General features: G+C 42.8%; 1 protein-coding gene across 1 annotated transcript in view; it reads left to right on the top strand.

Annotated features, from left to right (window-relative positions):
• The first annotated feature begins 650 nt into the window (after positions 1-650).
• The window catches only part of arsib (arylsulfatase family, member Ib), a 36520-nt gene continuing 9989 nt past the window's right edge, over positions 651-27181 (top strand). The window contains exon 1 of the mRNA XM_051680587.1: positions 651-1262. Coding sequence (XP_051536547.1) covers positions 784-1262 — 479 coding nt within the window. The 5' untranslated portion in view covers positions 651-783. The remainder of the gene's footprint in view (positions 1263-27181) is intronic.

The raw sequence follows: 27181 nt of genomic DNA, 5'->3' as shown, positions 1-27181 counted from the left end.
TCCTCTTCCTCTAACATCTGGAAATCTTCAATGATTTGCATCAGGAATCATTCTGCCAAGAAAAGAGCACTCGCAATACTCCATCTGCCTTTTAACAAGCTTCTCGATTTGCTGCCAAGGAATAGTACATTTTGTTTTGGTGAAGGCTGGAGAAAATGTGTTCCTTTTCCTTTACAATTACAAAATACAGACACTTTCTCTAATGGTGTCTTGTTTGCCTGAAGTACTTTCTGATGTGAAAGAGTATGTACTGTCAGAGTATGTACTGCATTTGATATAGAATGTACTTTCCAGCTGTTAATAAAGTATGTTCTTTAGATATTCATGTGAGTAGTATATTAATACATTCCTGGTCATACTTCATCTGGGAATGTGGGTATTGTCCTATGATTTGTATGACGAAGTAACAACAACAGCTACATATAGCCATACTTTAAATAATGTTTATATATTTGGATTTTAATATATACAAAAAGGCCCAAATATATTGCTAAATATGCAATATACTTAATAAATTTTGGAGCCATTTTATTTACACCAAGAACATATTGTCGTATGGAGTGTTTTAGTTTTGCAGCGTCCTTGATTGGTCGGATGGGTGTCGACGACAGCGTCGCGTCGCGTCGCCACAAGGGATGTCGAAGTGCTTGCCATCTGCACACACATCGCAGTAGATATATACACGACCCAGAGAAATGCACAGAATAGATGGTTTAAAATGAGTTTTGTCAGTCAAGGTAAGGTTATTTATTGACATATAAACGCTCGAGTAATGGAGAACATATGAGATCCACCCAACCGTCTGACGCCACGTCGCGCATTCTTCAGCCCGTCCCTCTGCAAAACTCGCTCATACCGTTACTGGATCTCAACTTTTTTTTTTTTTTTTTATTAAACTACAACTTCGGCTGTAGGAAACAAATGAGCTCTCTGGTTGAGCTGAAACTCTTTCGTATGCGGATGGCATCATTCGTGCTCACTACACTCTGTCTACAAACTTGTGCGTCTTGGCGTCGGCTGAGACCGAACCGAGTGGACGTCGAGCTCTTTCGGGATGAAGGAGCTCAGGCTTTCAAACGCAAGCAGCCTCCGCACATTATCTTCATCCTGACAGATGACCAGGGCTTCAATGACATCGGGTATCACAGCACGGACATTCGCAGCCCGACGCTTGATAAACTGGCTTCAGAGGGCGTGAGGCTGGAGAATTATTATGTGCAGCCGCTGTGCACCCCGTCCCGCAGCCAGCTCATCACGGGCAGGTCACTCACCTCATTACCTTATTCATATTATTCATCATATAAGTAGGAAGAGATGACAAGAGGCTTGCCCAAATTGTGTAGGCCTAAACATCTTAATGCCCTGAATATTGCAATAATCATAGTATCGGTGTTCATGCGTAGCCATTATTGTTTAAATGAAAGAGTTTCATGCGACATGTATTTCTCTGATTTAAAGGAATTGTTTAACAACAGTCATTTACTCACCCTCATGTCGCCTCGGATATCTAGCTTACTGTAAGATTCTTCCAGGAAAATTAAGATTTTATTTTTTTGGCCCAGAATGCCCACTACCCAAAGTGACTGGTGAATGGCCGATTTTTCCAGCCATTTACTGTACGTAGACGTTTTACTTGCCATTTTTCAATTCAAATGAATTTAGCCTAATAATTAACTAAATATATGACATTTTATAATATATAGGCTTTATGCGGTATATGTGCAATAAATATGAAACAAACGTGCAAAAACATCTTTTACGATACCAAACAAAAGCAGCTCTCCCCTGAAGTTATTCACTGTGGTCCAAATGGCATAAATGATGCCTTCACTGGGCACTATAGTGACTTTGGTCATTCCAAACAGAATTTCGGATACAAATGTCTTTAAAAGTGAGTTTCCAATGACCCACCACACCTCCAGTATCAGCCCTCAAAGTCTTCCACTTTAAAGGGAATAGGGATGATCTCTTCTGAATGGAACACACCCATTGTGCTATTTTTTTCTGTCCTACTTCGTTAAGAAAATTAGTAGATAATAATAAAATAAAAATTATTATATTATGATATATTATTCTATAAAAAATATTTATAATAATAAAATAAAAAAAACTATTCTTCTTATTATTAGATAATTTTGCTACACATGTGGAGGCTAAAGAGTACACAAGCACCATGTTTGAGGCTGTGTTGAATTTTAATGACTAATTTAAGGTAATTTCACTTGTAGACCCAATGTCGTGCCATGCCCTTTGCTTTGTATAGTAACATACACAGGCACAAATATTTGAATTTGGCAATATCAAATAAAGTGAACCTGCCGAGCTTTGCATTAACAATGCATTTAAAAAGCCTTAAAGGTGAAGTGTGTAACTTTTTTATGTCAAAATACAGTACGTTCTCCTATCCCAGTTTATTGTTCATTGACAAATATAAGTAAGCCATTCATGGGTTTACCTCCCCCAAAAATATAAACACTGAGCCTCCCAGGCACTATCAAAACTATGATGTTTATATTTTGAGCAGCCAGCTCAGCTCCACCCATCCCTTTCTAGCTCAAACTATAGCGTGAGTTTGGGCCGTGGCTACTTGAACTAGCTGTTCAGCCGGGAGAATATGAACATCCATGGCAGACTTGTACAGAGGAAAATACACAGAGACAGAAAACGGAGTAAAACAAGAGTGAACGTTGCCGTCGCATTTACAAGGTGGATTTACACAAGGGAGCGGCAATAACGAGATTGCCGCGCAAGTTGCTAATACAATCGCATCGGACGACCAGATTCCTCTGCAACGCTTTCTGTCCGGTGTGTTTATGTTATAGCTGTCTTGTTCATTACGACGTTAAACATTTATCATCTTTTATTTAGTATGGCCTATTTGTTCATAGGGAATCAGAGAGTGTGAAAGGGCGTGACAAGTCTGAGGGGTGTTGGCAAAGGTTGTTTGGAAACATACTTTATTTTTGTCATTATGTTTGGTGCCACTAGTAGTGCAGAAATTACACAATCCACCTTTAAGCAAATTCTACCCAGAGCACCTCCGGAGGTTATCTGAGATCATTTGCAGTGTGTCCATAAACATTTCTTGCAAAAATCTATTTTTATGAGAAAAAACAAAATTAAACGGTCTACAGTTAGCCTAATGAATATTAGATGGAAGAACACTACACTAGATGGAAGAATTGTTTGTTCTGATTATTATTATTAATAAATGTAACTATTGAGAATTATTTTTTTAGGCAATAAAGCACTGATTTTACCACAGTAAATGGGAGTTTTCTAGAACACATCTAGCTTTTTAATGAACAATGGCTTATATTTTGTTCTGTTTCTCACAAATACTATCAAATGACAGTAAAAATATATGGACTACTTTTATGATTGGTTTGCTTTTATAGTGCTTTTATTTTGTTCATTTTTTGAGTTTGACGGCCCCTGGTCACTATTTAGATACAGTCTGCAATGCATCATGTGGGGCTGTACGATTATGACAAAATCATAATTGATGACTATTCCCCTTCATATTGTAATTACAATGAATACAGTTTACTTTAAAATACTTATTTTGGGTGGATCATCTGTATGCCATATTTTTTTTATTTAGGCTCCACATCCAAAACAAACTGAGAACTGTGTTGCTGAATGACTTTATAGCTGTTTATAGCTGTTATAGATAACTGATTCAAACTTTGAATCAGTTATTCCCAAAAGTGAGCAACGAACGTGTTTGTGATTGGTTACAATGCACAACCGCTAAAAATGCAGGTTAAATAAAAAGTCCAATCGAAAACCTTGACACAACATGAGTGGATCAACCTAGACTGCTATAACTGACACTTTTCATGATTTGTTAATTGTGGTAGCTGTAATTTTTCCCCTTGACATGACTCAGCTTACCCCATCCTTGGACTGGACGACTTTTTTCCTTGTGTTTGATTTTTCAGATTTCTGTGGCCCAGTGTTTTTGATGCTTATAATTTTAACTGATCAGAGACATTACACTGGCTCATCTTACCCTCTCCCCAACTTTGTCTAGACAGCCTACTCTGGAAGATGACACAAAGTAGTGAATGTGTAACCTCTTTAACAGCAAGGACTGTGGCATCTGCTTTTGTAATCAGTGCCTTGAATAGGTTTAGTGAAGTCAGTTGTGGTCCTGGTTTCCCATGCACAGGCCAATGGTGACACCAGAATAGAAATATTAATTTTTCTGCTTAGCTGAAAATACAGAATTGTGTTAAGCAGGGATCACACATCCTCTGTGAGCGGGGCAGTCGCGGCGCTGGACATTCACATTGGCCACGTCTCTTCCGCGAAAACAGCAGCGCCTCTGCGCAGAAAATAAAGTTATCTATGGGATCCTACACCAAAATTTATTCTTTAATAAGGTCATAATAAACTGAGGTTATTGCTGCTTCAAGGACAAAAGCGGGCAGTCACGTGCACTTCATCTTTATCAGCACACTTGGTTGTGATTGGTTAATGTTCTGTCTGTACTGTACAACAGGGATGGGCAAGTATCGTTCAATACGGCCCGTCGGACAAGACTGAGGATTGATTTGAGTTAATTGAAAAAGGGATTATGTAAAGATTGCATTCAAGCTATAATGTTATTACAACTATCCACCAGAAGAGCTCACTTATTCTTAGCAGACCTGCTGATCACTGTAGGATTCTAGCGTGGAACATCTTACACCTGTTCATCATTTCATCAAAAAGACGGATAGAATGAGAGATACATACACCAGTACTGCCAGAGCTGCTCTTCTCAAAGATGTAAGGTTAAAATATATCAGCATAAAAACTTTTTACAAAATCTGTGACAGCGCAAGGATCACCAAAGGCATCTTATTCTGTTGTCAGAGGGAGAAACTTTAAAGTTTCGCTATTTCGCTATTGAGATGCCTTTCTGGTTGTTGAAAAGTTTTGAGAATAGTGAGAATGTTTCTATGACGCATGGGACTATTCGCTCCGTGCATGTTGCGGGGCTCGTGTGGTGCTGAAATGTTTTGTATTAATGCACTGAAATGTTATGTTCTTGTATCCAGTATTGTTACTGATGTTAAAACTAATACCCATAAGCTGTTTTTTGAGGTGGGGTTGAAAATATTGAAAATACGATCCTTGTCTGTTTTCATTTGTGTGTTGCAAATGTACAGACAATGCAAATGAAATACATTTTCTTGAAAATTTATGTTTGAAATCTATTACTTGTCAATTGAACATGAATTGGTACATTTGAACTGCATGTTTTAGTAAATATGCAAGTTATACAAAAATAATTATGTTTTTATAAATATTATTAAATAAAAAACTTAATATAGTTAACAAAATCTTTAAAAGCACATAGCATTAGTTGTGCATAGATTACCCACAATGAGGAAATTGAGTAAGGGGGTGAACATTGTGAGTGCGTTTTTGTAATCCAGCCCCTTGGTTGGCCATCGCCACCTTCAAAGTCACCCATCCCTGCTGTACACAGTATATACACAGAATGGCAAAAGGTCTGGCAGTTTATTAATTCTTTCCTTTATTAAGATATTTTATTGTTTACTTGCATGCAGCCATATAAATTGTAGTGTACTATAGGTTCGGTTTGAACAATTTTGATTTGCTTTTGTGTCTTTTCTATAATCTCCTGATTATTTTAGTGTTGTACTGCACCCAGAGCCACTGAGCTCAACGTGAGCCGCGCGGCAAAAATAGGCTCAACGCCGAAACTATCCGCTCGCTGCCGTGTCTGGGACGCTTCTGGGACGAGTCACCTCGCGACTCACACTTGCAGTGGGAACGGTGTAATCTGTTAATATGGGCGGCGAAACAAATACGCACTGCTCACACCTCGCTCACGAGGATGTGTGAACACGGTGTTAGACACAGATGTTTGCACACTGTCATTGATTTCACTATGTAACACAATTTTTGTTCCTGGGTAGTAAGTGTTATATCCTAATTGCTTATGCCTCAGAAGTATAGAAAATGGCTATTATTCCCCACAAACTTTGCTTTTGTGACCAGGACAGTGATATTTTGAAATGTACCTATTTCCAATGAGAAAACGGGCGAAGCAAGGTCTTGATGCTGTTGTAATCCTCTTTGAGGTGCACTTAGTGAGCCAGGGGAAGAGACGGTTACTTGTTACCATTATGGAGCAGCACGGCTTTGAGGCTCCTGGATGAGCTGTCAATGAAGAGGCGCCACTCATTCTGGTTACAGGCGATTCCTATTGCCTCGAACAGACTGGTCACATTGTGGCAGAAACAGAGCCCATCTTGACGAGTGAAGAAGCTGGAAAAAGGTTGGTGACGCTTCCTCTGATCTGCGACTTGCACACTTTCATCCAACAAGTTCCACTGCTTGAGCCTAGACGTCAAAAGCTCGGCATTGGACTTGGTGAGACCAAGATCTCTAATCAAGTCGTTGAGGTCTTTTTGGTTGGGGTAGTATGGGTTTCTCTCCTCAGCTCCACCTCTGAAATTGTCATCTGGATCTACAACGTCTTCCTCGCTCTCTGACTTGCTACTCTCTTCTAAAGACGGCTGCTCTCTCTCCGGAGTAGTGGGTACGGGGAGCTCATGGCAGTATGGCATCGGGGCGATGGGTAAAGGATACATGATAGTAGGTGCATTCTTGCCAGTCCGACGTTTGGAAGGGTCCACCATGCAGAAGTAGCAGTTGCTTGAGTGGTCAGTGGGTTCCTGCAAAATTCTTGGGATAGCGAACCTCATGGCTCTCTTTTCTACTCTGTACCATCCTACAAAAATGCGCAAAATGTTTTCATATATGATATATTTTTTCAATAACATTGAAAATTGTAAAACATTTTAAAATGAAAAACTTTTACAATTTTAAAAATTAACACATTTTATAACATCAAATTCCGAGCAACAATTGTCCATCACCTTCCAGAGTTTTTTTGCAGTGCTCGCAGGTGAAATGAGGTGCCCAGGGTTTGTGTTGATCCCCAACAGGCATGCCGAAATATGCCTTGTAGGCCTCACACATCTTAGCAGATTCTCCACGGAGTACTTTTTCACTCTTGTCTTGATAAATTGGCTGCAGACATAGCAAAATGCGTCTGTCGGATGCTTGCAGCCTCTTGATGCCATCTCAGAAAAATGCAGATATGTATCCACTTAGGCAGCTGGAACTAAACTGAACTGGTGGGCTTAAGGCCTCTGTATTTATACTACTATTTATATTACTGGAAAGTTCTAGAAAGTTCTAGAAGTTACTCCAGGTTTACTCAGCACTGAATCTATCTGGAATAATAGCCATTTTCTATACTTCTGAGGCATAAGCAATTAGGAAATAACACTTACTACCCAGGAACCAAGAAAAAAAAAAAAAAATTGTTTCACAGTGTTTTTAATATTTTAAATGAATATGGTAAATTCACTTTTAGATTTTTTTTTTTTTTTGAAAATACATTATTAATGGCAGAACATGCTTATCTAGTTAATATTGGCCCTAAATTTACTGGTGAAATTAAACATTACAGTTGCCATTTTCAGGAAGCATGTCATTGTTTTCAAGAGAAACTTGTGCCGTTCACAAACCAAAACAGTCCAAAACAATTTCAAAACAATATAAAATAAAATAAAAAATAATTTCCAAATAATAATAATAAAAAACAATGTAAACTATGATGCGCTTCCTGACTCCTCCTCCACGTGACGCGTGACCTCACCAACGAGCTTACGTCATCTCTCTCATGAGCGCACGTCACAGTGATGTACAGAAGCGAACATTTGTAGTTAAAAAGTATATAAGTATTGTTTTGTTTCTCAAAATAATGAATCGTTTGCATTCAGAACAACTTTATTTGTCGACTGGAGTCCTATGGATTATTTTGATGCACCCTAAATATGCATTTTGGACCGTCAAAAAATGGAGGACATTCACTTGCATTGTTTAGAGGAGGAGGCCTGAAATGAAATCCTAAAAGTCTTAAATTCTGTTTTGATGAAGAAAGAAACTCAGATACATCTTGGATGGCCTGAGGGTGAGCAAATTTTCATTTTTGGGTGAACTATTCCTTTAAATCCCAAGAATGATCTTTCACTCAATGCGCAACCGTCTACTACAGTATATTTGGCAGCTGGCTGGTAAATGTTTACATTTCACTCACCAATACTTGTGTAGTTTAGTCATGAAGTGTTCAACAGCGAGATCCTTTCACAGCATGTTTAGAGTAAAAGTTGTTCCGTGTAATGTGTGTCCAAGACGAGATCCACTCAACCCATTTGTCATTGAATAATGTATCTTTTAATACCCTTTCTGTTCTGTACAGTCAGTTGTTGATCAAAAACAACTTTAAAAAAACATTTCATTCTAATCATGCATCGCAGAGATGAGGTAAAGCCATTCGAGTCCTCTAGTTAACATGCGCTCTTTTAAAAAAAATGCCAGTTTTTCTTAAAGAGACAGTACCGGTTTTAGCACATTTAACACATCAATGTAAATACATGTAAATAGAAAACATTCTGCAATTTAACCATAAATATGTAACAAAAATAATATATGAAATATAATATCTTATTTATTGATTGAATACATTTATTTGTTCATTTTTGAAAAGTCAAAATGTGACCAAAATGATGAAAAAGTAATAAAATATAATTAGTAAAATTTACATTTTCCTAATGAACCTAGTAAAAAGGTCCCGTGTATGATTAACAGCATTAGCTGGGAGATAATTTTTTATATGTAAGCAAAAGGGACATTATAACTGAAATAAACCCCTATGAATCGATACTGAATCGAAATTGAATCGAGAGCTTGTGAATCAGAATCGAATTGAATCGGGAAATCTGTATCAATACCCAGTCCTACAGATGCAGTATATGTTTAAACAGAAATTACAATCACGTGAACAATGATTCAGTTCATCTGCCACTTGTTGATAATCCTGCACAGTGTGTAGAAAACATCCTGGTTACTTTCGTAACCTCCGTTCCCTGATGGAGGGAACGAGACATTGTGTCGATTTAGTGACACTAGGGGTTGCCCTTGGGAGTCCCAAACACCTCTGATCTTTGAGAAAAGGCCAATGGGAATTGGCAAGTGGAATTTGCATGCCACTCCCCCAGACATACGGGTATAAAAGGAGCTGGCTTGCAACCACTCATTCAGGAGCCGAGACCGGTCATTTCAGCGGGTAGTTCAGTGTTGTGGCAGGAGGGACACAACGTCTCTGTCACTATCTGTCACTCACTCAACGTTGTTTCGATGTAGTGACACTAAGGGTTCCTATACGAAATGCCACAACTAGCTGAACTGTGTTACATGGACTGGCGGTGCGAGACAGGCAGACCACTGCGTGCCTCGTAGCCAGCGCACCTGGCCGTCACGTAACCTCCCCCAATGCTCCTACGAGCATCGTACGGTCCCCTGCACCTTGGGGACAAGTCGACTGCCCAAAAAATGGGGACAGGCTACCCCAGCCATAGCCTCTTCTCCTCTTTTTTATCGCCAAAAAAGAGTGGAAATCGATCGACTGGGGGCCATAAGTGTCCGCGTCGGGGGGGGGGGGGAGGGGTGTCACTCCCAAGGGGAAGACACCATGAAGACCACACCCTGCCCAAAGGGGAGGTAATGTGTTGAAATACGTCACATGGTCTTACCGAGTTTTGTCGGCAGTGTCGCATGTGGAGAAGTCCTCGTGGAAGGTCCTACCCAGAGGGGACAGAGCTCTACAAACACGGCAACCAGTGGCAGAGGGGACTCTGCCCACAGAAGACGAGGTTTACCAACGGGGAAACCGTCTTATGGAAGATACATCACATGGGGTTACAGACAGGTAACCAGCGCATATGGAGCACTTACCCCAGTACAGGGCATACTAGCACATGTACTGGGCTGGCATCGAGTTTCTCCGCAAACTCGTCTGCCACAGGGCTAAGTGAACATGGCTGGGGGGTAAAAGCGCACGTCTCCCCCTCCAGGAGGGGAAAGGTGCTATATGCAAGCGGTACACCTGGCCAGTTGTCCCGCCAACTTACCTGTTCGTACCTGATAACACACGGGACGAACCGGCTCAACCCGGAGATTGAGGAACCTCACGAAGGTATTGGGTGTTGCCCAGCCCGCTGCTCTACCGATGTCTGCCAAAGAGGCGCCATTGGTCAGGGCCCAGGAAGCCGCCACACTCGTGGTGGAGTTTGCCCAAAGCCCCAATTGGAGCGGCACGTCCTGGGCTTGGTATGCCAAAGCGATGGCATCAACGACCCATTCCGCTGTCCTCCAAAGCAGACAAAGAGAAACAGTCTGCTCAGAGCCTTTAAAGCTCTGCGTGTGATCCAAGTAGATGCGCAAAGCACGCACCGGTCACGGCAACGAAAAGGCTGGGTCTGCCTCCTGATCGCGGGTGCCAGATGATGCCCTGTCCCTGAGAGAGGAGAACCCTCCTCAGGGGAATTCACCGTGGGGCGGAGCCGGAGGCGCCACGTTGAGGGGGGTCGGACCCCGAACTCATGGCCATGCTGAGTCTGGGGACATTGAAGCACTTACCTGGCTCCGGGTACCCACCATAGGACTGGTCAGCGATGGGGGAGGAGGGAACTGTCCTTGTAATCCGTCACAACTGCCCGGGCGGGTGAGTTATGCCGCAGCTGGGTGTGCAGGGGCGGGGGGTCCGCCTTCGTAGCATCATGCCTGCCATAAATGTGCGGTGTCCGGCGATCACAATAACGATGGTTGTAAACACCGGGTGTGTGACCCAGGATGGGTCAGCCGTCTCATTCCTGGGGTTCTTGGCGGGCTGTGAGACGGGGGGGGGGGTAGTCTGCTTTCTGCGGGTGGCTCTAATCCGTAGGTAGAAGGACCGAGGCGGGGAGCCGCTGGGGTGGCTTTCCCTCTAATGACGGAAAGCCGCGACCGCAACGTTGCCATGGTCATGTTCTCGCAGTGAGAACATGACCCATCCACGAACACTGTCTCCGCGTGGGCAGCACCCAAGCACGTAAGACAGCGATCGTGGCCATCGGAAGCAGAGAGGTAACGACCGCAACCAGGAAATAAACACAGACGGAAAGGCATCTTTAAAAAGACGCTCTCCATCAGTGCCACTCTTTTAGTAGGGAAAATATACACTTTTATTGCAAGAATATATACTCTTTTAGACTGTTGAAGTGCCCAGGGGTGTTCTCTGCACTCCACCGGTGCACGAGGGGGAGAAACCACTGTAATGCGCCGTGAATCCAACAGCTTTTGAGGTGAATGGATAAGCTCACTGAATACAACCGCTCGGCTCTGAAGAGAAAATCTGAATGAGTGGTTGCGAGCCAGCTCCTTTTATACCCGTATGTCCAGGGGAGTGGCATGCAAATTCCACTCGCCAATTCCCATTGGCCTTTTCTCAAAGATCAGAGGTGTTTGGGGCTCTCGAGGGTGACCCCTAGTGTCACTACATCGACACAAAGTCGAGTGAGTGACAGATAGGGAACACATGTTGACGGGTGCTGAATGTTACGATAGTAGCAGCCACCAGGGCGATTTTTATAACATTCTTATGAAAGAAGGCATTATAGTAATGTAATATTATGATATTAAAAAAATTTGTTCATACGATCATCATCACCATCATCATTATTATCATTTTTTTAATTAATCTTTGGGAAGTGTTTCTTTGTCACAGACTGTTAACCTTTGGCTTGGCTGCTGGGCTTTTGTAAGGCACAATTTTATTCTCTGTAAAGCTGTTCAAGAAAAAACTGTTTTGTAAAAAGTAGATACTATACAAATTTAAAATTAAATTAAATTAAATTAAATTTTAAATTAATAAAATATTAAATAATTATTGAATTATTCAGTGTAAGCTATGAGGGAAGGAAATTTAGAAACTGGACCTCTTACAATGTTAATTTAAGTCCTATTTGATTATTTATCTATTTTTAATTCATTAAATACACATACAGTAATTCTTTACTGCCAAACAAGCTATATTTTGTTTGAAACTATTTGGAAAACTGCTTTTTATTCTAAATGTTAAATTGCATATTACTCCATACTATTTTATCTAGTTTAATTAAACATATTTCATCCCCATCATTATTGAATCCACATTCTTTGTATTTAGTTTACAGCTTTATATTGTAGGCCTACTATTTTAAAGGGATAGTTCACCCCAAAATTTAAATTCTCTCATTATTTACTCACCCTCATGATATCCCATGGTATGACTTTCTTTCTTCACCAGAACACATTTGAAGAAAAATAGAAAAATATCTTAGCCCAGTAGGTCCTTAAAATGTAAGTTAATGGAGATTTATCTTTTGATGCTCCAAAAATCACAGACAGTTAGCATTAACGTCATCCATACGACACCAGCTTTTTAACTATAAACCATTGCTTCCGCAAGGGTTCACGAGGGGTGGAGTCCTAGCGGTCTCTCGTGCGACGTATTCTGTTGCCGTGATACAGAAGTAAACTCACGTTCTCCACTCAGTTGAGACATCCAGGAGAAGCACACAAATGCACCATTGTGAGTATAAATACAGATACAAATACAGATTTAAATCAAAACCAAGCTTCTGAACAGCTTTCCTCCTTCTCACTTGTAAACAGCACTGCTCTTCCGGCTGTGATGCACTTGCCTCAGTTCTCGTGTGTTTCAAATGCCAATGCGATTACGTCACGCGCTTACCACTGCAGAACGGAAGCATGATTTAGAGTTTAAAAAAAGTACTTAAATATTAATATTTTTCGCACCAAAAGCGATCATGTCGGTTTAGAAGACATTAATTTAACTGCTGGATTCGATCAATGACGTTTATGCTGACTGCCTGTGATTTTTGGAGCTTCAAAGGAGAAATCTCCATTCACTTACAATGTTTGGAATAATGTACAGATTTTGCTCTTATGGAAAGACATTGGTACTTTTATTCACCAAAGTGGCATTCAGCTGATCACAATGTATAGTCAGGACATTAATAATGTGAAAAATTACTATTACAATTTGAAAAAAATTTCAGAACTTCTTAAACTACTTCACATCAAAAAATCCTCCTCGTGCAGCAATGACAGCTAGCTGTCAGTTTGTCCAGATACTCAGGTGACATTTTACCCCACGCTTCCTGTAGCACTTGCCATAGATGTGGGTGTCTTGTCGGGCACTTCTCATGTACCTTACAGTCTAGCTGATCCCACAAATGCTCAATGGGTTTAAGATCCATAACACTCTTTTCCAATTATCTGTTGTCCAATGTCTGTGTTTCTTTGCCCACTCTAATCTTTTCTTTTTGTTTCTCTGTTTCAAAAGTGTTTTATGCAATTCTTCCCATAAGACCTGCACCCTGAGTCTTCTGTTTACTGTTGTACATGAAACCGGTGTTGAGCAGGTAGAATTCAATTAAGCTGTCAGCTGAAGACATGTGAGGACTGAAGACTATTTCTCAAACTAGAGACTCTGATGTACTTATCCTCTTGTTTAGTTGTACATCTGGTCTTCCACATCTCTTTCTGTCCTTGTTAGAGCCAGTTGTCCTTTGTCTTTGAAAACTGTAGTTTACACCTTTGTATGAAATCTTCAGTTTTTTGGCAGTTTCAAGCATTGTATAGGCCAAAAGCTGTTTTTTTTTTTTTTTTTTTTTTTTTTTGTGCCATTTTTGACCTAATATTGACCTAAAGACATGCCAGTCTATTGCATACTGTGGCAACTCAAAAACAAACACAAAGACAATGTTAAGCTTCATTTAACAAACCAAATAGCTTTCAACTGTGTTTGATATAATGGCAAGGGATTTTCTAGTACCAAATTAGCAATTTAGCATGATTAATCAAGGATAAGGTGTTGGAGTGATGGCTGCTGGAAATGGGGCCTGTCTAGATTTGATAAAAAAAAACTTTTTTCGAATAGTGATGGTGCTGTTTTTTACATCAGTAATGTCCTGACTATACTTTGTGATAAGTTGAATGACACTTTGGTGAATTAAAGTACCAATTTCCTTCCGAAACAGCTAAATCTGCACATTATTCGAAACTTTTGCCCGCCAGTGTAGAGAGCACTTTAAGAGAGATGAGGGAGTGACTTTATTTCATCACAGATCTCAATTTGCTCACGGCTTGGTTCAGTATACGGAGACAGTGTTCGTGGATGGGTCATGTATTCATTGCGAGGACATGTCCATGGCAACGATGCGGTCGCGGCTTGCCTTCGTAAAAAGCAAGCCACCCCAGAGGCTCCCCGCCTCGGTCCTTTTACCCATGGGTATGAGGCCAGTGTGGCTAGCACTGGGGGCGATTTGGGGACCCCAATGGGACCGCCTCCGCCGGGTATCCCCCCGCGGACCTCCCATTCCCCAGCACGCTCGTCTGCCCCGATCGGGCTTCCGGATGAGTCCGCCGGCTCGTATCACGGCAAGTTCGACCTCTTATTTGGAGCCCGCAAAAGTGATGAGCTCTCGAGCTCAGCATCGGAGAGCGGGCTCGTCCACTCGGATGCGGAAGCCTCAGCTGGGCTCCTCCCTTCGGGGATGATTGCCCAGTCACAGGCTGACGCGGAGATGATGACATACTTTCCCGGGCAGCCGCGAGCGTCGGCTAGAGTGGAACCCTCCGCTCTTCCCTGAACCCTCGCGGCTCGATGATTGGTTCCTGGGCTCCTGGCGCCGCTCAAAGCAACGCCCCTCCCCTGTTCCTTTCTTCCCGGATGTGCATGAAGAGCTGACAAGGTCGTGGGAGACACTTTTTACTGCCCGGTCCCGATCTTTTCAGCTTCCCCGCCCTCACTACCGCCCTCGATGGTGGGGCGGCCAAGAGCTATTCGGCAATCCCCCGGTGGATAAAGGCGCTCGCGATGCACCTATGCCCGCAGAGTGCCGCCACCTGGCGCGGGTGCCCAAAGCCCCCGTCCAAGGCCTGTGGGTTTATGTCGTCTCTGACAGCCAAGGCCTATGGTGCCGCTGGACAAGCCACCTCTGCCCTGCATGCCATGGCTCTCCTGCAAGTCTGCCAAGGCGCTAAAGGAACTGCACAAGGGTAGTTCCGCCCAGGGATTGATGCAGGAACTGTGCTCGGTGACTGACCTCGCTCTCTGAGCGACGAAGGTCACGGCGTGGTCTCTCGGGCGGATGATGTCCACATTAGTGGTCCAGGAGTGCCACCTTTGGCTCAACCTGGTCGAGATGGTTGAGGACGACAGGACTCGGTTCCTTGCTGCCCCCATCTCCCAGGCTGGCCTATTCGGTGACACCGTCAAGGACTTTGCCCAGCAGTTCTCGACAGTGGAGCAGCAGACGGAGGCTATCTGGCATATCCTGCCCCGGCACGGCTCAAGATCCCGCACCCCATCTGCTCGTTGCCAAGGGCGTCCCCCTGCGGTGACTGCACCGGCTCCACTGCAGCCTGCCCCTTCGGCCCAGCCCCGGCGTAGAGCCCACCGCAGGAAGCAGATGCCACCCGTCTCGCGGCCGCCAAGAACCCATGAAAGGCTTCAAAGCGCCCCTGAGACGGGCGACCCAGGGACAACGAAACCAGCTGCTCTGGAGCTGGTAAGTAGACCACTCCATCCCCCGGTTGAGGGCCGGGAGGAGAATTTTTTGTTACCTTTGCATTTAATTGCGCTACATGCCCAAGTGGCTGCAGTACCCATGAGTTCAGCAAGAGCGGTTTCCTTGTTCCCTGGGTCATGTATCCGGTGTGCACGGCCATCATCATGACCACCGTCCACCACTCTATTTGGCAGGTTTGGCGCTCTAGCAGCGGTCTTCCGTCCCTGAGCGCCCAGCTGTGGCACAAATCCGCCCCTGATGTGACAGTCTTCACGGGTCACGAGGACAGGCCTCTTCCTCCCCCGTCCCAGGCTGTTCCGGGGGTGGTCACAAGGAGCCAGGTAAGTACTTCGATGTCCCTGAACTCAGCACGGCCACGACATGGTGTGGCACCTCAAGCTCCACCCTGCGGCGATGCCCCACCCGCCAGTACGTCCAACGAGATTGTCCCTTTGGTTCCCCTCACGTGGAGCTTGGATGTGTGGCTTGCGCTTTCCATTCCGTCGCGATGGCTGGTCCGGACCGTCCGACTCGGCTACGCGATTCAATTCGCCAGGCGTCCGCCCAGGTTCAGCGGTATCCACTTCACCTTGGTCAAGGACGAAAACGCTGCTACCTTGCATGCGGAGATCGCCACCCTCCTACGGAAGGGTGCGATAGAGCCTGTCCCTCCAGCCTAGATGGAGAAGGCATTTTACAGCCCGTACTTCATCGTACCGAAAAAAGGCAGTGGGTTGCGGCCAATCTTGAACCTGCGAGTACTGAACCGGGCTTTACACAGACTCCTGTTCAAGATGCTGATGCAAAAATGCATTCTGGTGAGCGTCCGGCATCAAGATTGGTTCGCGGCGGTAGACCTGGAGGACGTGTACTTCCACGTCTCGATTCCACCTCGACACAGACCCTTCCTGCGGTTTGCATTCGAGGGTCAGGCGTATCAGTACAAGATCCTCCCTTTCGGCCTGTCATTGTTTCCTCGCGTCTTCACCCTTGCCCCGTTAAGGGAAGAGCACATTCGCATTCTCAACTATCTCGACGACTGGCTAATCCTAGCTCACTTTCGGGACATGTTGTGCGCACACAGGGACTTGGTGCTCTCACACCTCAGCTGACTAGGGCTTCGGGTCAATTGGGAAAAGAGCAAGCTCCTCCCGGTTCAGAGCATCTCTTTCCTCGGTTTGGAGTTGGTCTCTTGGCATCTCATGAACGAGCGTGCCCCGTCAGTGCTGGCCTGTTTGAAGGCGTTCAAACAGAAAACAGCGGTTCCACTGAAATTCTTTCAGAGGCTCCTGGGGCATATAGCATCCTCAGCGGTGGCAACCCCACTTGGGTTGATGCATATGAGACCGCTTCAGCACTGGCTTCAGACTCGAGTCCTGAGATGGGGATGGCGCCGCGGGACACATCGCGTGGTCATCACGCCGGTCTCCGTGCTTTATGCATCTATTTGGATCGCACGCAGAGCTTTAGAATCTCTGAGCAGCTCTTTGTCTGCTTTGGTGCGCAGCGGAAAGGAAGCGCTGTCTTCAAGCAGAGGATCGCCCACTGGCTCATTGACGCCATAGCTATGGCATATCATGCCCAAGACATGCTGCCCCCGGTAGGGCTACGAGCCCATTCTACCAGGGGTGTAGCGGCCTCCTGGGCCCTGGCCAGGGGTGCCTCTCTAACAGAAATTTGCAGAGTAGCAACACCCAACACCTTTGCGAGATTCTACAACCTCCGGGTGGAACCAGTTTCGTCCCAAGCCCGGGATAGCCAGCCAGGTGTATCGCTTGCACATAGCGCCTTCCACCTCTTTTGAGCTGAAGACGTGCGCCATTAATTCCCAGTAGTGTTCACAAACTATGTTCCCTGGTTGACTTCCTCCGAGCCCTGTGGCAGTCAAGTTTTTGGAGAGACTCGCTGCCAGCCCAGTACACGTGCTAACTAAGAGTCCTGTTCTGGGGTAGGTGCTCTGCATGTGGCAGTTCCCTGTAAGGCAAACCCCATGCGATTGTATATCTTCTGCTAATTCGTTTCCCTGTTGGCAAACTGCATCTTCCTTGGGCAGAGCCCCTCTGCCCTAATTTCCATGTTTGTAGTAACTCCTCCCCCATTGAGTAGGATTTACCTTGAAGATTCTCCACATGGTCGGAAAGACCATGTGACGTATTTTTCCACTTAAATATCCCCCCCTCTCTTTGGGCGAGGTGTGGTCTCCGCGGTGTCCTCCCCTTGGCGGCCCAGTCGTATAATCCCCCTCCTTTTTTAGGGAGTGGAAAAAAAGAAGGGGAAAAGAGGCCACAACTGGGTTAGCCTGTCTCTATCTTTTGGGTAGTCGACTTGTCCCCAAAGGGCCGTTTGACACTCATAACTATGTTGGGGGAGGTTACGTGTCGATCTGGCGTGCTGGCTACGAGACACACAGTGGTCTGCCCATCACACACCGCCAGTTCATGTAACACAGTTCAGCCAGTTGTGCCGTTTTGTATAGGGACCCCTAGTGTCACTACATCAACACAACGTCGAGTGAGTGACGGATAGGGAACGTCCTGGTTACTTGCATAACCTCCGTTCCCTGATGGAGGGAATGAGACGTTGTGTCCCTCCTGCCACAATGCTGAACTACCCGCTGAAATGGCCGGACCTTGTCTCGGCTCCTCAGCATAAAACCTGAATGAGTGGTTGCATACCAGCTCCTTTTATACCTGTATGTCCGGGGGAGTGGCATGCAAATACCACTCGCCAATTTTCATTGGCCTTTTATTAAAGACCAGAGGTGTCTCGGGCTCCCAAGGGTGACCCCTAGTGTCACTACATCGACACAACGTCTCGTTCCCTCCATCAGGGAATGGAGGTTATGCAAGTAACCAGGACGTACTCAATATAGATGACTATTTTTTGTCATATGCAACACCACCCCACTCCAAAAAAAAAAAAAACATACTGCATGCAACTAGGCAGCATACGACTATGAACTCTATAAGTCTCTGTGGTGGATTGTGTGTGCATGTGGGATAGTGTATTTCCTCACAGGGAACCCTCTCATGCTCTGCTGAAACAGTGCTGGTGTCTGTAGAGGGTGTGGGTGGTGGTAGCACTGTGAGGTGAGGATGCTGACTCTGAACATTGATTCTTGGAGATGGTGGTGTTTCTGAAAGAATGAGAGAAGACACAGCAGGCAGTGTTGGAAGCTCCTCTGCCCCAGTTAGGCCAGATTTCCATAGTTAGTCAACATGGCTCCACCAAATGGTGCCATCTGTACCTTAAACTTCATAGGGCAAGAGTCCAGTTTGCTCCTTAACTACAGAAGTAACCCACTTGGAGTCTCCCTTGTAGCTTCTTGCTATGACTGTCTGTCCAACTGCAAAGATGTGTGTAACTCTGTCGGTGCCCCTCAGGCTTTGTTTGATTTGCCTGTCTTAAACAGTTTGCTTGAGGTTTGGCTGTAGTAGGTCCAACCTATAGCGGAGTGGATGTCCCATGAACAACATAGCTGGGGTTTGATTTGTCATAGAATGGATGGTGTTTCGGTAAGCAAACAAAAAGTTGGCCAGCTTTTGCTGGAGGGTCAGTTTCTCATGTGTCATGGCTCTTGCTTAAGGCTTTGTACGAACCTCTCTGCAAGTCCATTAGTTGCTGGGTGCCACGGGGCAGATGTGATATGTCTGGATGCTATTTCAATGTCTGGAAGGAATGTCTGGAAGTTAGCAACAATTAATTGTGGCCCATTGTCACTTACAAACTGATGTGGAATACCAGTTCTAGCAAACAAGTCCCTCAGTACCTCTATGGTGCGAGTAGAGGTTGTTGCTCCCATGGTGAAGACCTCAGGCCATTTGGAACAGGCATCAAACCCCACTAGGCATATTGTTGCCATGAATGGTCCAGTGAAATCGATATGTACCCTCTCCCATGGGGATGCAGGCCATTCCCATGGGTGAAGTGGTGCACGTTTTGGCTCATTTTGAACCATCTTGCATCCAGGGCAATGCAGTGTAAGCCATTCTATCTCTTGGTCCATTCCTGGCCACCACACATAACTCCTGGCGAGCACCTTCATTTTCACTTCTCCCAAATTACCTTTATGAAGTTCTTCTTGGACACTGGGCCTCAGTCTGGTTGGTATGATGGTTCTCAGCCCCCACATCACACAGCCAGCACTGAGGGAATGGTCATCGTGCTTTGTTAGTATACAGGCAGCAGGGATTTGTGTTTGGTTGTCCAGCCTGTTTGTGTTGCCACGTACACTTGTGATGACAGGATCTTGTCGTGTTTGGTTTCAATTTCAGATTTCAGGTTTCAGATCTTCAATTTGGCTTATAGAAGGCATATCCAGCACTCCTTCTTCTCCATATTCCTCTTTTGCTGTTTCAGTGTGCTTGTACTCAGTCTTGTAATGGTGCCCACCCAAAAACAACAAGGGTAAATGTGACAAGGGTAAATTCCCTGCTAAACAGATAGTGATTAAATCTTTTGACACCCCACACTAGACTCAATGCTTCTCTGTCAATTTGGGCATAGTTATTTTCAGCTGCAGACAAAGACTGTGATGCAAAGGCCTCTCACTGCCATCTTCCATGACGTGTGACATCACCGCTCCAGTCCTATAGGGAGAAGCATCACATGCCAGTTTCACTTGAAGGACCGGATTGTAATGCATCAAGACCATGTCAGATGTTACCAGTCTTTTTGCCTCCTGAAAGGCACTCTCACATTTCTTACTCCATTTCTATTCCTGATTTCTATTCTATTGCCTTCCTGTTTGCAGTAGCTCATTGAGAGCATGGTTGACAGATTGGGTAAGAATCGGTTGTAATAGTTCACAAACGCTAAGAAAGATCTAAGCTGTGAGACACCTTGTGGCTGTGGAGCTTTCATCACAGCCTGAATTTTGTCCTGGCACTTATGCAGCCCTTGGGCATCAATTATGTGCCCACAATATGTGACACTAGGCTTTAGAGATTCACATTTGTCATGTGTGGCTCTGAGCCCATATTCCTCCAGTCTCTTTAGGGCCTGTCTTTCGAGATGCTTCTCGTCTGTAGCGCCGGTGACAATTATGTCATCAAGGTAGCATTGAACCCCTTGCAGTACTTTATTCATTGCTCATTGCCAGAGGGCTGGGGCCGAAGCTACCCCAAACACCAGCCTGTTGTAACGATAAAGTCCCTTAATTGTGTTGATGGTCAGGTAGGTTTTGGATTCATCTTCCATTTCCATCTGGAGGTAGGCATCAGCTAAGTACACCTTTGAAAACTGTCCACCTGACAGACTGGCCTCAGTTCATGGCAGAGGATAATGTTCAGCTTGCAGCACAGGATTGATTTTTGACCTTGAAATCCCCACATAGCCTAACTGTGCCATTTTTTTACAACAGGGATGACAGGTGTCACCCATGGACTCAAGTGTACTTTTGAAAGCACCCCATTTCCCTCCAGCCGATCCAACTCATTTGCGACCATTGGACAGTTGGCATATGGGACCGGATGAGCTTTGTGGAACCACAGGATCACTTTGATGGATTTTAGGGTGCCAGTACCACTCAGAAACACAGGCAGCATCTCTCAAGATCAGTTCCAGTTTATCCTTTGTAGTTTGTGGAACAAATGGCAATGCATTGAGATTTTTTTTAAACTCTTTCCAGTCAATCTGAAGCTTTCTTAGCCACTCACAACCCCACAAGGGTGCACCTTCATTCTGTATAATATACAAGTTGAGAACTTCTTTATGGTCATTATACTCTACTGTCACTGGCAGCACATGTAGAGGTCTTTTTCACCAGTGTAACTTTTGAGAAGAATGGAAGATGGGTTGAGCTTCTCTTTGTTAAAGAGTACTTTATAGTAAGTCTGAGACATCACTGAAGACAGCTGAACCAGTGTCCAACTCTGGGCGTGAGACAGATTGCCAGTTTGTCTTTTCCACCAAGACTGAATAATTCCAGACTGGCCAATGGATCTTCACTGTCATTGTCAGACACTTCATCAATGTATGCACATTTCTCCTGTCACTGCAATGTCTTGTGTCTTTCTCAGTTCCCCTTGCTTTGCTACTGCAACAAACTCTCTGAATATGGACAGTTTTGTGACATTGTCTGCATTCTTCACACAACGATAGCAGGGAGTTTGATTTGTTGTGTGTACTGCTGACATTTTGTATACATTTCCTGCTTTCATGTCACTTTGTAACTCGAGAGCATCTTTGGCTGCAGTTTCCATTGAAATTGCGATCTCTACTGTTCGTTTTAATGTAAGACCTGGCTCAGTCAAAAGTCTCTTTTGAATTCCTTCAAGATGTATGCCACATACCAGACGATCACACAGCGCATCATTTAACCCGTCGCCAAACAGACAATGCTCAGATAAATTCTTTAATTCAGCCACATACGTCGAAATGTTCTCTCCTTCGTGTTGATTACGTTTATGGAATCTGAAACGCTCTGCAATGAGTAATGGCTTGGGTGACAAATGATCTCGCATCACTTGAGCAAGATCTGCAAAAGTCTTTTCAGGAGGTTTGTGTGGGGCAGTCAGGCTACGTAGGAGGCTGTATGCTTTTCCTTCCACTGCACTCAGGAGTACAGTGACATGTTTATCATCCTTTATATCATTCGCAGTGAAGTACTGCTGCAGTCTTTCAACATACATGTTCCAGTCTTCTGTGGAATTATCAAATGTGTAAATTTTCCCTATGTAAGCCATACTAGCCATTCACCGTACTCATGCTGGCTCCTTTTCATGTGAATTTTGCATACTCCAATGCGTCAACGTTCATTAGTTTATCCTTGTCGCCACTGTAGTGTATGTGCTGCTGTACCTTGTTCCTTTAATATAATGAAGACAACGAGAGACAGGAGGTATATCAAGCTCACTTTTTGCTTACTGAATAGGAACAATGCATTCAGACATTACTCAATGCATTCAGATATTACCAATCGTTGCCAGTCATATTCCTGTGCATGGATTAAATAACAGAACAGGAGTGCATGCTTCAACTATATAATATCTGTTTTGCCCTGAAAGAGGAAAATTCTGACTGTGTGAAGCTGGGCTCTGGTTGATATGCTCACCATGACATCTGCATAGGCAGAATGCCAAGCTTCACCAGCCAATCAAATTGGCATGATGATAAAGGGCTTCAAGGGCGTTAGCTTCTGATGCAGTGTCAAAGTTACCTTCTGAAAGGGAATATTCTTTATTCCTGAGTCCTGACTCCCAACAAATAACCGAATAACCATTTGTAAACCCTCACAGTTAACCAAATAAATGGTCACTGTGCACTTACCTACTCCAAACACACTGAAATATATTTCAGTTATTTCATTATATATACTATAATATATTGTTTTTACACAATTGTTTTCCTAGAATTATGATGTATTTTACCTTTGTGTATCTAATTTGATTAAAATGTTCAGGCCTTGTTTACACCAGGCATTAATAGGAATCTTGGTGATTCAATCACAAGTGATAGACAGACTGTATCACCTGTTAAAACCCTAAAACAGGCAACGTGCACCACAAGATACATATTCTTTAGTGTCTAATAGGGGGTATGAGAAAGAGTTTCTCACCCAGTCTTGTTATCATTTATCGTAGTTGGGTCTGTTTTGAGTATGTGGGTCACATGACTTGGTTCAAATTTTCTGTGATCGTTAAGTCAGCCTGACCTAAAACCAACATGGCCGTCCATGGTGCAGGATATGCTGACTTTGTGATAATGAATTATATATTAATCTTACTTTTCTTCAGAAAAAAAAAAACAAAACAAAAAAAACAGTAAAACTGCTTATATTAATTGTGAACATTAATTAAGAAAATTAATTCTTATGTTGTTTATGCTGTTATTTAGCACATTTTGAAGTGTGCGTATCCCCTGAGATACGTTTCCAAATTAAGGGAAGAAAAAATATCCACAATATTACACTTACACATTTATTACACTTACACTTCATATATGTCATACATACGTTAAAGCTAGACTTTTCTCAGTTTTGTTACACACACACACACACACACGCACGCACACACGCACACATACACACAGAGGTTTCTTTCACTATATAAGTGAGGACATCTCATAGACTTACATTGATTTCATAGCAGGCTAATAATATTTTTTATTACCTAAACCTAACTCTCACAGAAATCTGTGCACATCAGTAGATACAAAGCTAAAGATGATTTGGCTGATTTCTGAGCCTTTTTTACTAGTGAGGACTAGGGCTGTCATGATTATGAAATTTGGCTGACGATTAATTGTCAAACAAATAATTGCGATTATGACGATTAATTGTCTGTTTTAGGGCTGTGATGATTAATTGTCTGTTTTAGGGCTTTCACGATTAAATGTCATATAAATTGTCATATTTTTTAAGGTGCGCTTTTTTCTGCAGGTGTGCTTCATACACCTTAAGAAGTCATTCTTACATATTTAACTTCAAATATAAAAATCAAATAATAAAAGAAGATTAAACTATGATTTCCTTTTAAGGCTTTAAAAACTTATGAATGACATGAAAAATAATGTTTTAAATATCAAAATATTCCTAAATACTTAAAATATTTCTCTCCTTTAGTTTTGGTCAATTTTACATTTACACTTGTTTTTTGAACTCATATATTTTATATACTTTTTAAATAATAAATTAAATATAATTTATATATATATTTTGTTATATTTATATTATATTATGCAAAAGTAAAATATTTCTGTCCTAATTTTTTCACTTTCACATGTTATTTCAATGCTCTTATTAAACCCATGAGCACTTATTTGTCATGAAGTAAAACCTTTGAGATTTTATTTCATCACTCCACAGAAACAGAGTAAGTGTGTGTCTCCTCCTCTGTTTCACTGTGTCATTAACACTGTGTGTATGAACCAGGAATATTTGCCATTACACGATTGTTTAAATTGAAATTGGAGTGCTTTGCGTTCACTATCATAGTTTATACTTGTTTGATTATATTTTCGCGGGAGTTTGGCACAAGCCTCTTCTGACAGTGCACGCATCAGAACGCTTCACACGCTCTTCAGGACAGGAGCTTGTTGACCTCTGCAGTGCGGCTCAGTGACGCTCAGACTCGGAGTTCAACTGAATGACACACAAACACGCCGTTCATGGCATTAATACAGTATATTCCCTTATTTGAGCATTAAAATGGCATAGGAACTTGAATGCCCAGTAATTGCGGTTGTCTCAAATAAACGCGGTTAGATCAAATAACCGCGATCAGACGGTTATTTAATAATCGCGACAGGCCTAATGAAGGCTACTCACTAGTGGGTTTTCAACAAGTTTTTCTGTATTAGGGAAGACATTTGTCACTCACAAATATAGTGAAACCTGAACACACACACACACACACACACACACACACACACACACACACACACACACAGATCCTTTCTGTACGAATATAAGAGCTGCTATTAACTCATGAAGAATACACAGAAAACAACCAAACCGTGTATATTAGTGTGCATGCTTGCTATATTTACATTGTAGTCTGGTGGTTTGAATAAAGTCTGTGCTTCATAATCTTATGATGTGTTATGATGTGTTTATTGACTAACATTAGTACATACACATTAAAGTGTATGACTGTATATTGACATTATAGTGCTTTTTATTTATTACAATGTATTACAATTATATCATAACTTTATACAGTCTGGGTGTTATGAATTTAACATCGTCCTGTGTGCTTTTCCAGTTTAATTGTGTCTGACTCGATTATGTTATAAATATAATTGACACGTGTATGGATAACTGAATAAATCGGAGCAAATAATAGTCTGAATAAATGACCAAAAACCAACAAATGTTTCATCATTGTTCTCTCCCTTTCATTACTGCTTGACTTTGGCGAAATGAGGCCGTGTTACTTGAAAGATACAACTTTATTAAAAGAAAAATAACATTTTGGCTCTGGTGAGTAAACAAGAAACAAAATCTTGCACACTGCTGCTGCTTGCGAATAAACAATTTAATTTCGCTCATGCGATTTTCGTCAGGTATATTAAACAGCAGTATCCCTTTCTCAAGATTTATAAATAGGATCTAAAATTTTGCTGACTTTTGTCGCATCCCACAGCACAGCACACTGAAGGTACTGTATATTGAATTTTGGTCACAAACATGGCAGCGCGGCCACACAGTGATGTCAAATGAAAGAGGTCAAAAGATAATTCTTAACAAATTAGTAGTTCATCAAAATTCAAATATACTAAATCAAACTTTAATGACATTAATAACTATATGAATGTATTTTCAGTTCTGTTAATCTGTTAAGCTTTGTATAATGCAATAATGCTTAATGTTAATGTTATTCATAAAAGTTTTAAAATGTTAATATATAATTTATGTGTTTGGTGTGCTTCATCCTCCTGCAGTTTTGCAAAGAGCCTCTGGTTGGTAGAGCGAAATTTCATTAAGTTTTGCTACAGATACCAGGGTAAGGTCTGTGGACGTTTTTAAATGTATGTTATGTTTATGTTATGTTACGCTGACATTGTGACTAGTATCGTCATTTAAAAAAAAATTTTTTATTTGTATTATTTATTTTTTTATTTTGATCCCTTTTTCTCCCAATTTGGAATGCCCAATTCCCTCTACTTAGTAGGTCCTCGTGGTAGCATGGTTGCTCACCTCAATCCGGGTGGCGGAGGACAAGTCTCAGTTGCCTCCACTTCTGAGAATGTAAATCTGTGCATCTTATCACGTGGCTCGTCGTGCATGACACCGCGGAGACTCCGCATGTGGAGGCTCATGCTACCCTCCGCGATCCACGCACAACTTACCACGCACCCCAATGAGAGTGAGAACCACTCATCTTGACAACAAGGAGGTTACCCCATGTGACTCTACCCTCCCTAGCAACCGGGCCAATTTGGTTGCTTAGGAGACCTGGCTGGAGTCACTCAGCACACCCTGGATTCGAACTCGCGACTCCAGGGGAGGTAGTCAGTGTTAATACTCGCTGAGCTACCCAGGCCCCCGGTATTGCACATTTTATGGATCTTTAACTGCCTCTTAACATATTGCGTCACATCTAGATATTTTTCTCAGAATCTTGCACATGAGTACCATGTTTTTAAGACATCCTCCAATCTATCATTATTCTAAATGCTGTTCATCATTTTGACAGCTACAAAACAAGCAAGAAACTCCTGTTAAACCATCTTCACATTTGGTTTCTTCAACGCACCTCTTTTAAAATGACTTTGAATAGGTGGTGAGATGCATTAAGGAGTTTTTATTGTGATGGTAGGCTACAATATAAGTTCATAAGTTTGGGTGTTTGATCAGTTGTCACTCACCCTGAATAATATAATTTTCAACATTTGCACGCAGTCATTTTCACCTGCAAATGCAAATTAAATCCTGCAGCTGTGGAACCCTGGGCACAAAAGTACAGCTCCCATCTACTTTAATGGGATAAGATAGAAATCTCCAAAATGGCTGGTTAAGATTACAATCAAAGAAAATTTTTCAAATCATCATTAATATTCAAATCACAATTCTTCAGCTCAGATCACGCTAAAACCCCCCCAATATTTTCAGACTGGTCCAGCTAGTGTGCATGTGTGTTTTCGAGTTAATTGTATCAGAATATAAAATTGATTGGCTCTTTTAAATGTAAAGCAGGACTTCCTTTTCTACACCCACCATATTGGTTGATCCAATTTCTCCTAGCTTG

Source organism: Myxocyprinus asiaticus, chromosome 40 (assembly GCF_019703515.2).
Source record: "Myxocyprinus asiaticus isolate MX2 ecotype Aquarium Trade chromosome 40, UBuf_Myxa_2, whole genome shotgun sequence".
NCBI classification, from domain to species: Eukaryota; Metazoa; Chordata; class Actinopteri; order Cypriniformes; family Catostomidae; genus Myxocyprinus; species Myxocyprinus asiaticus.
This window is presented reverse-complemented; position numbering and strand designations above follow the sequence as displayed.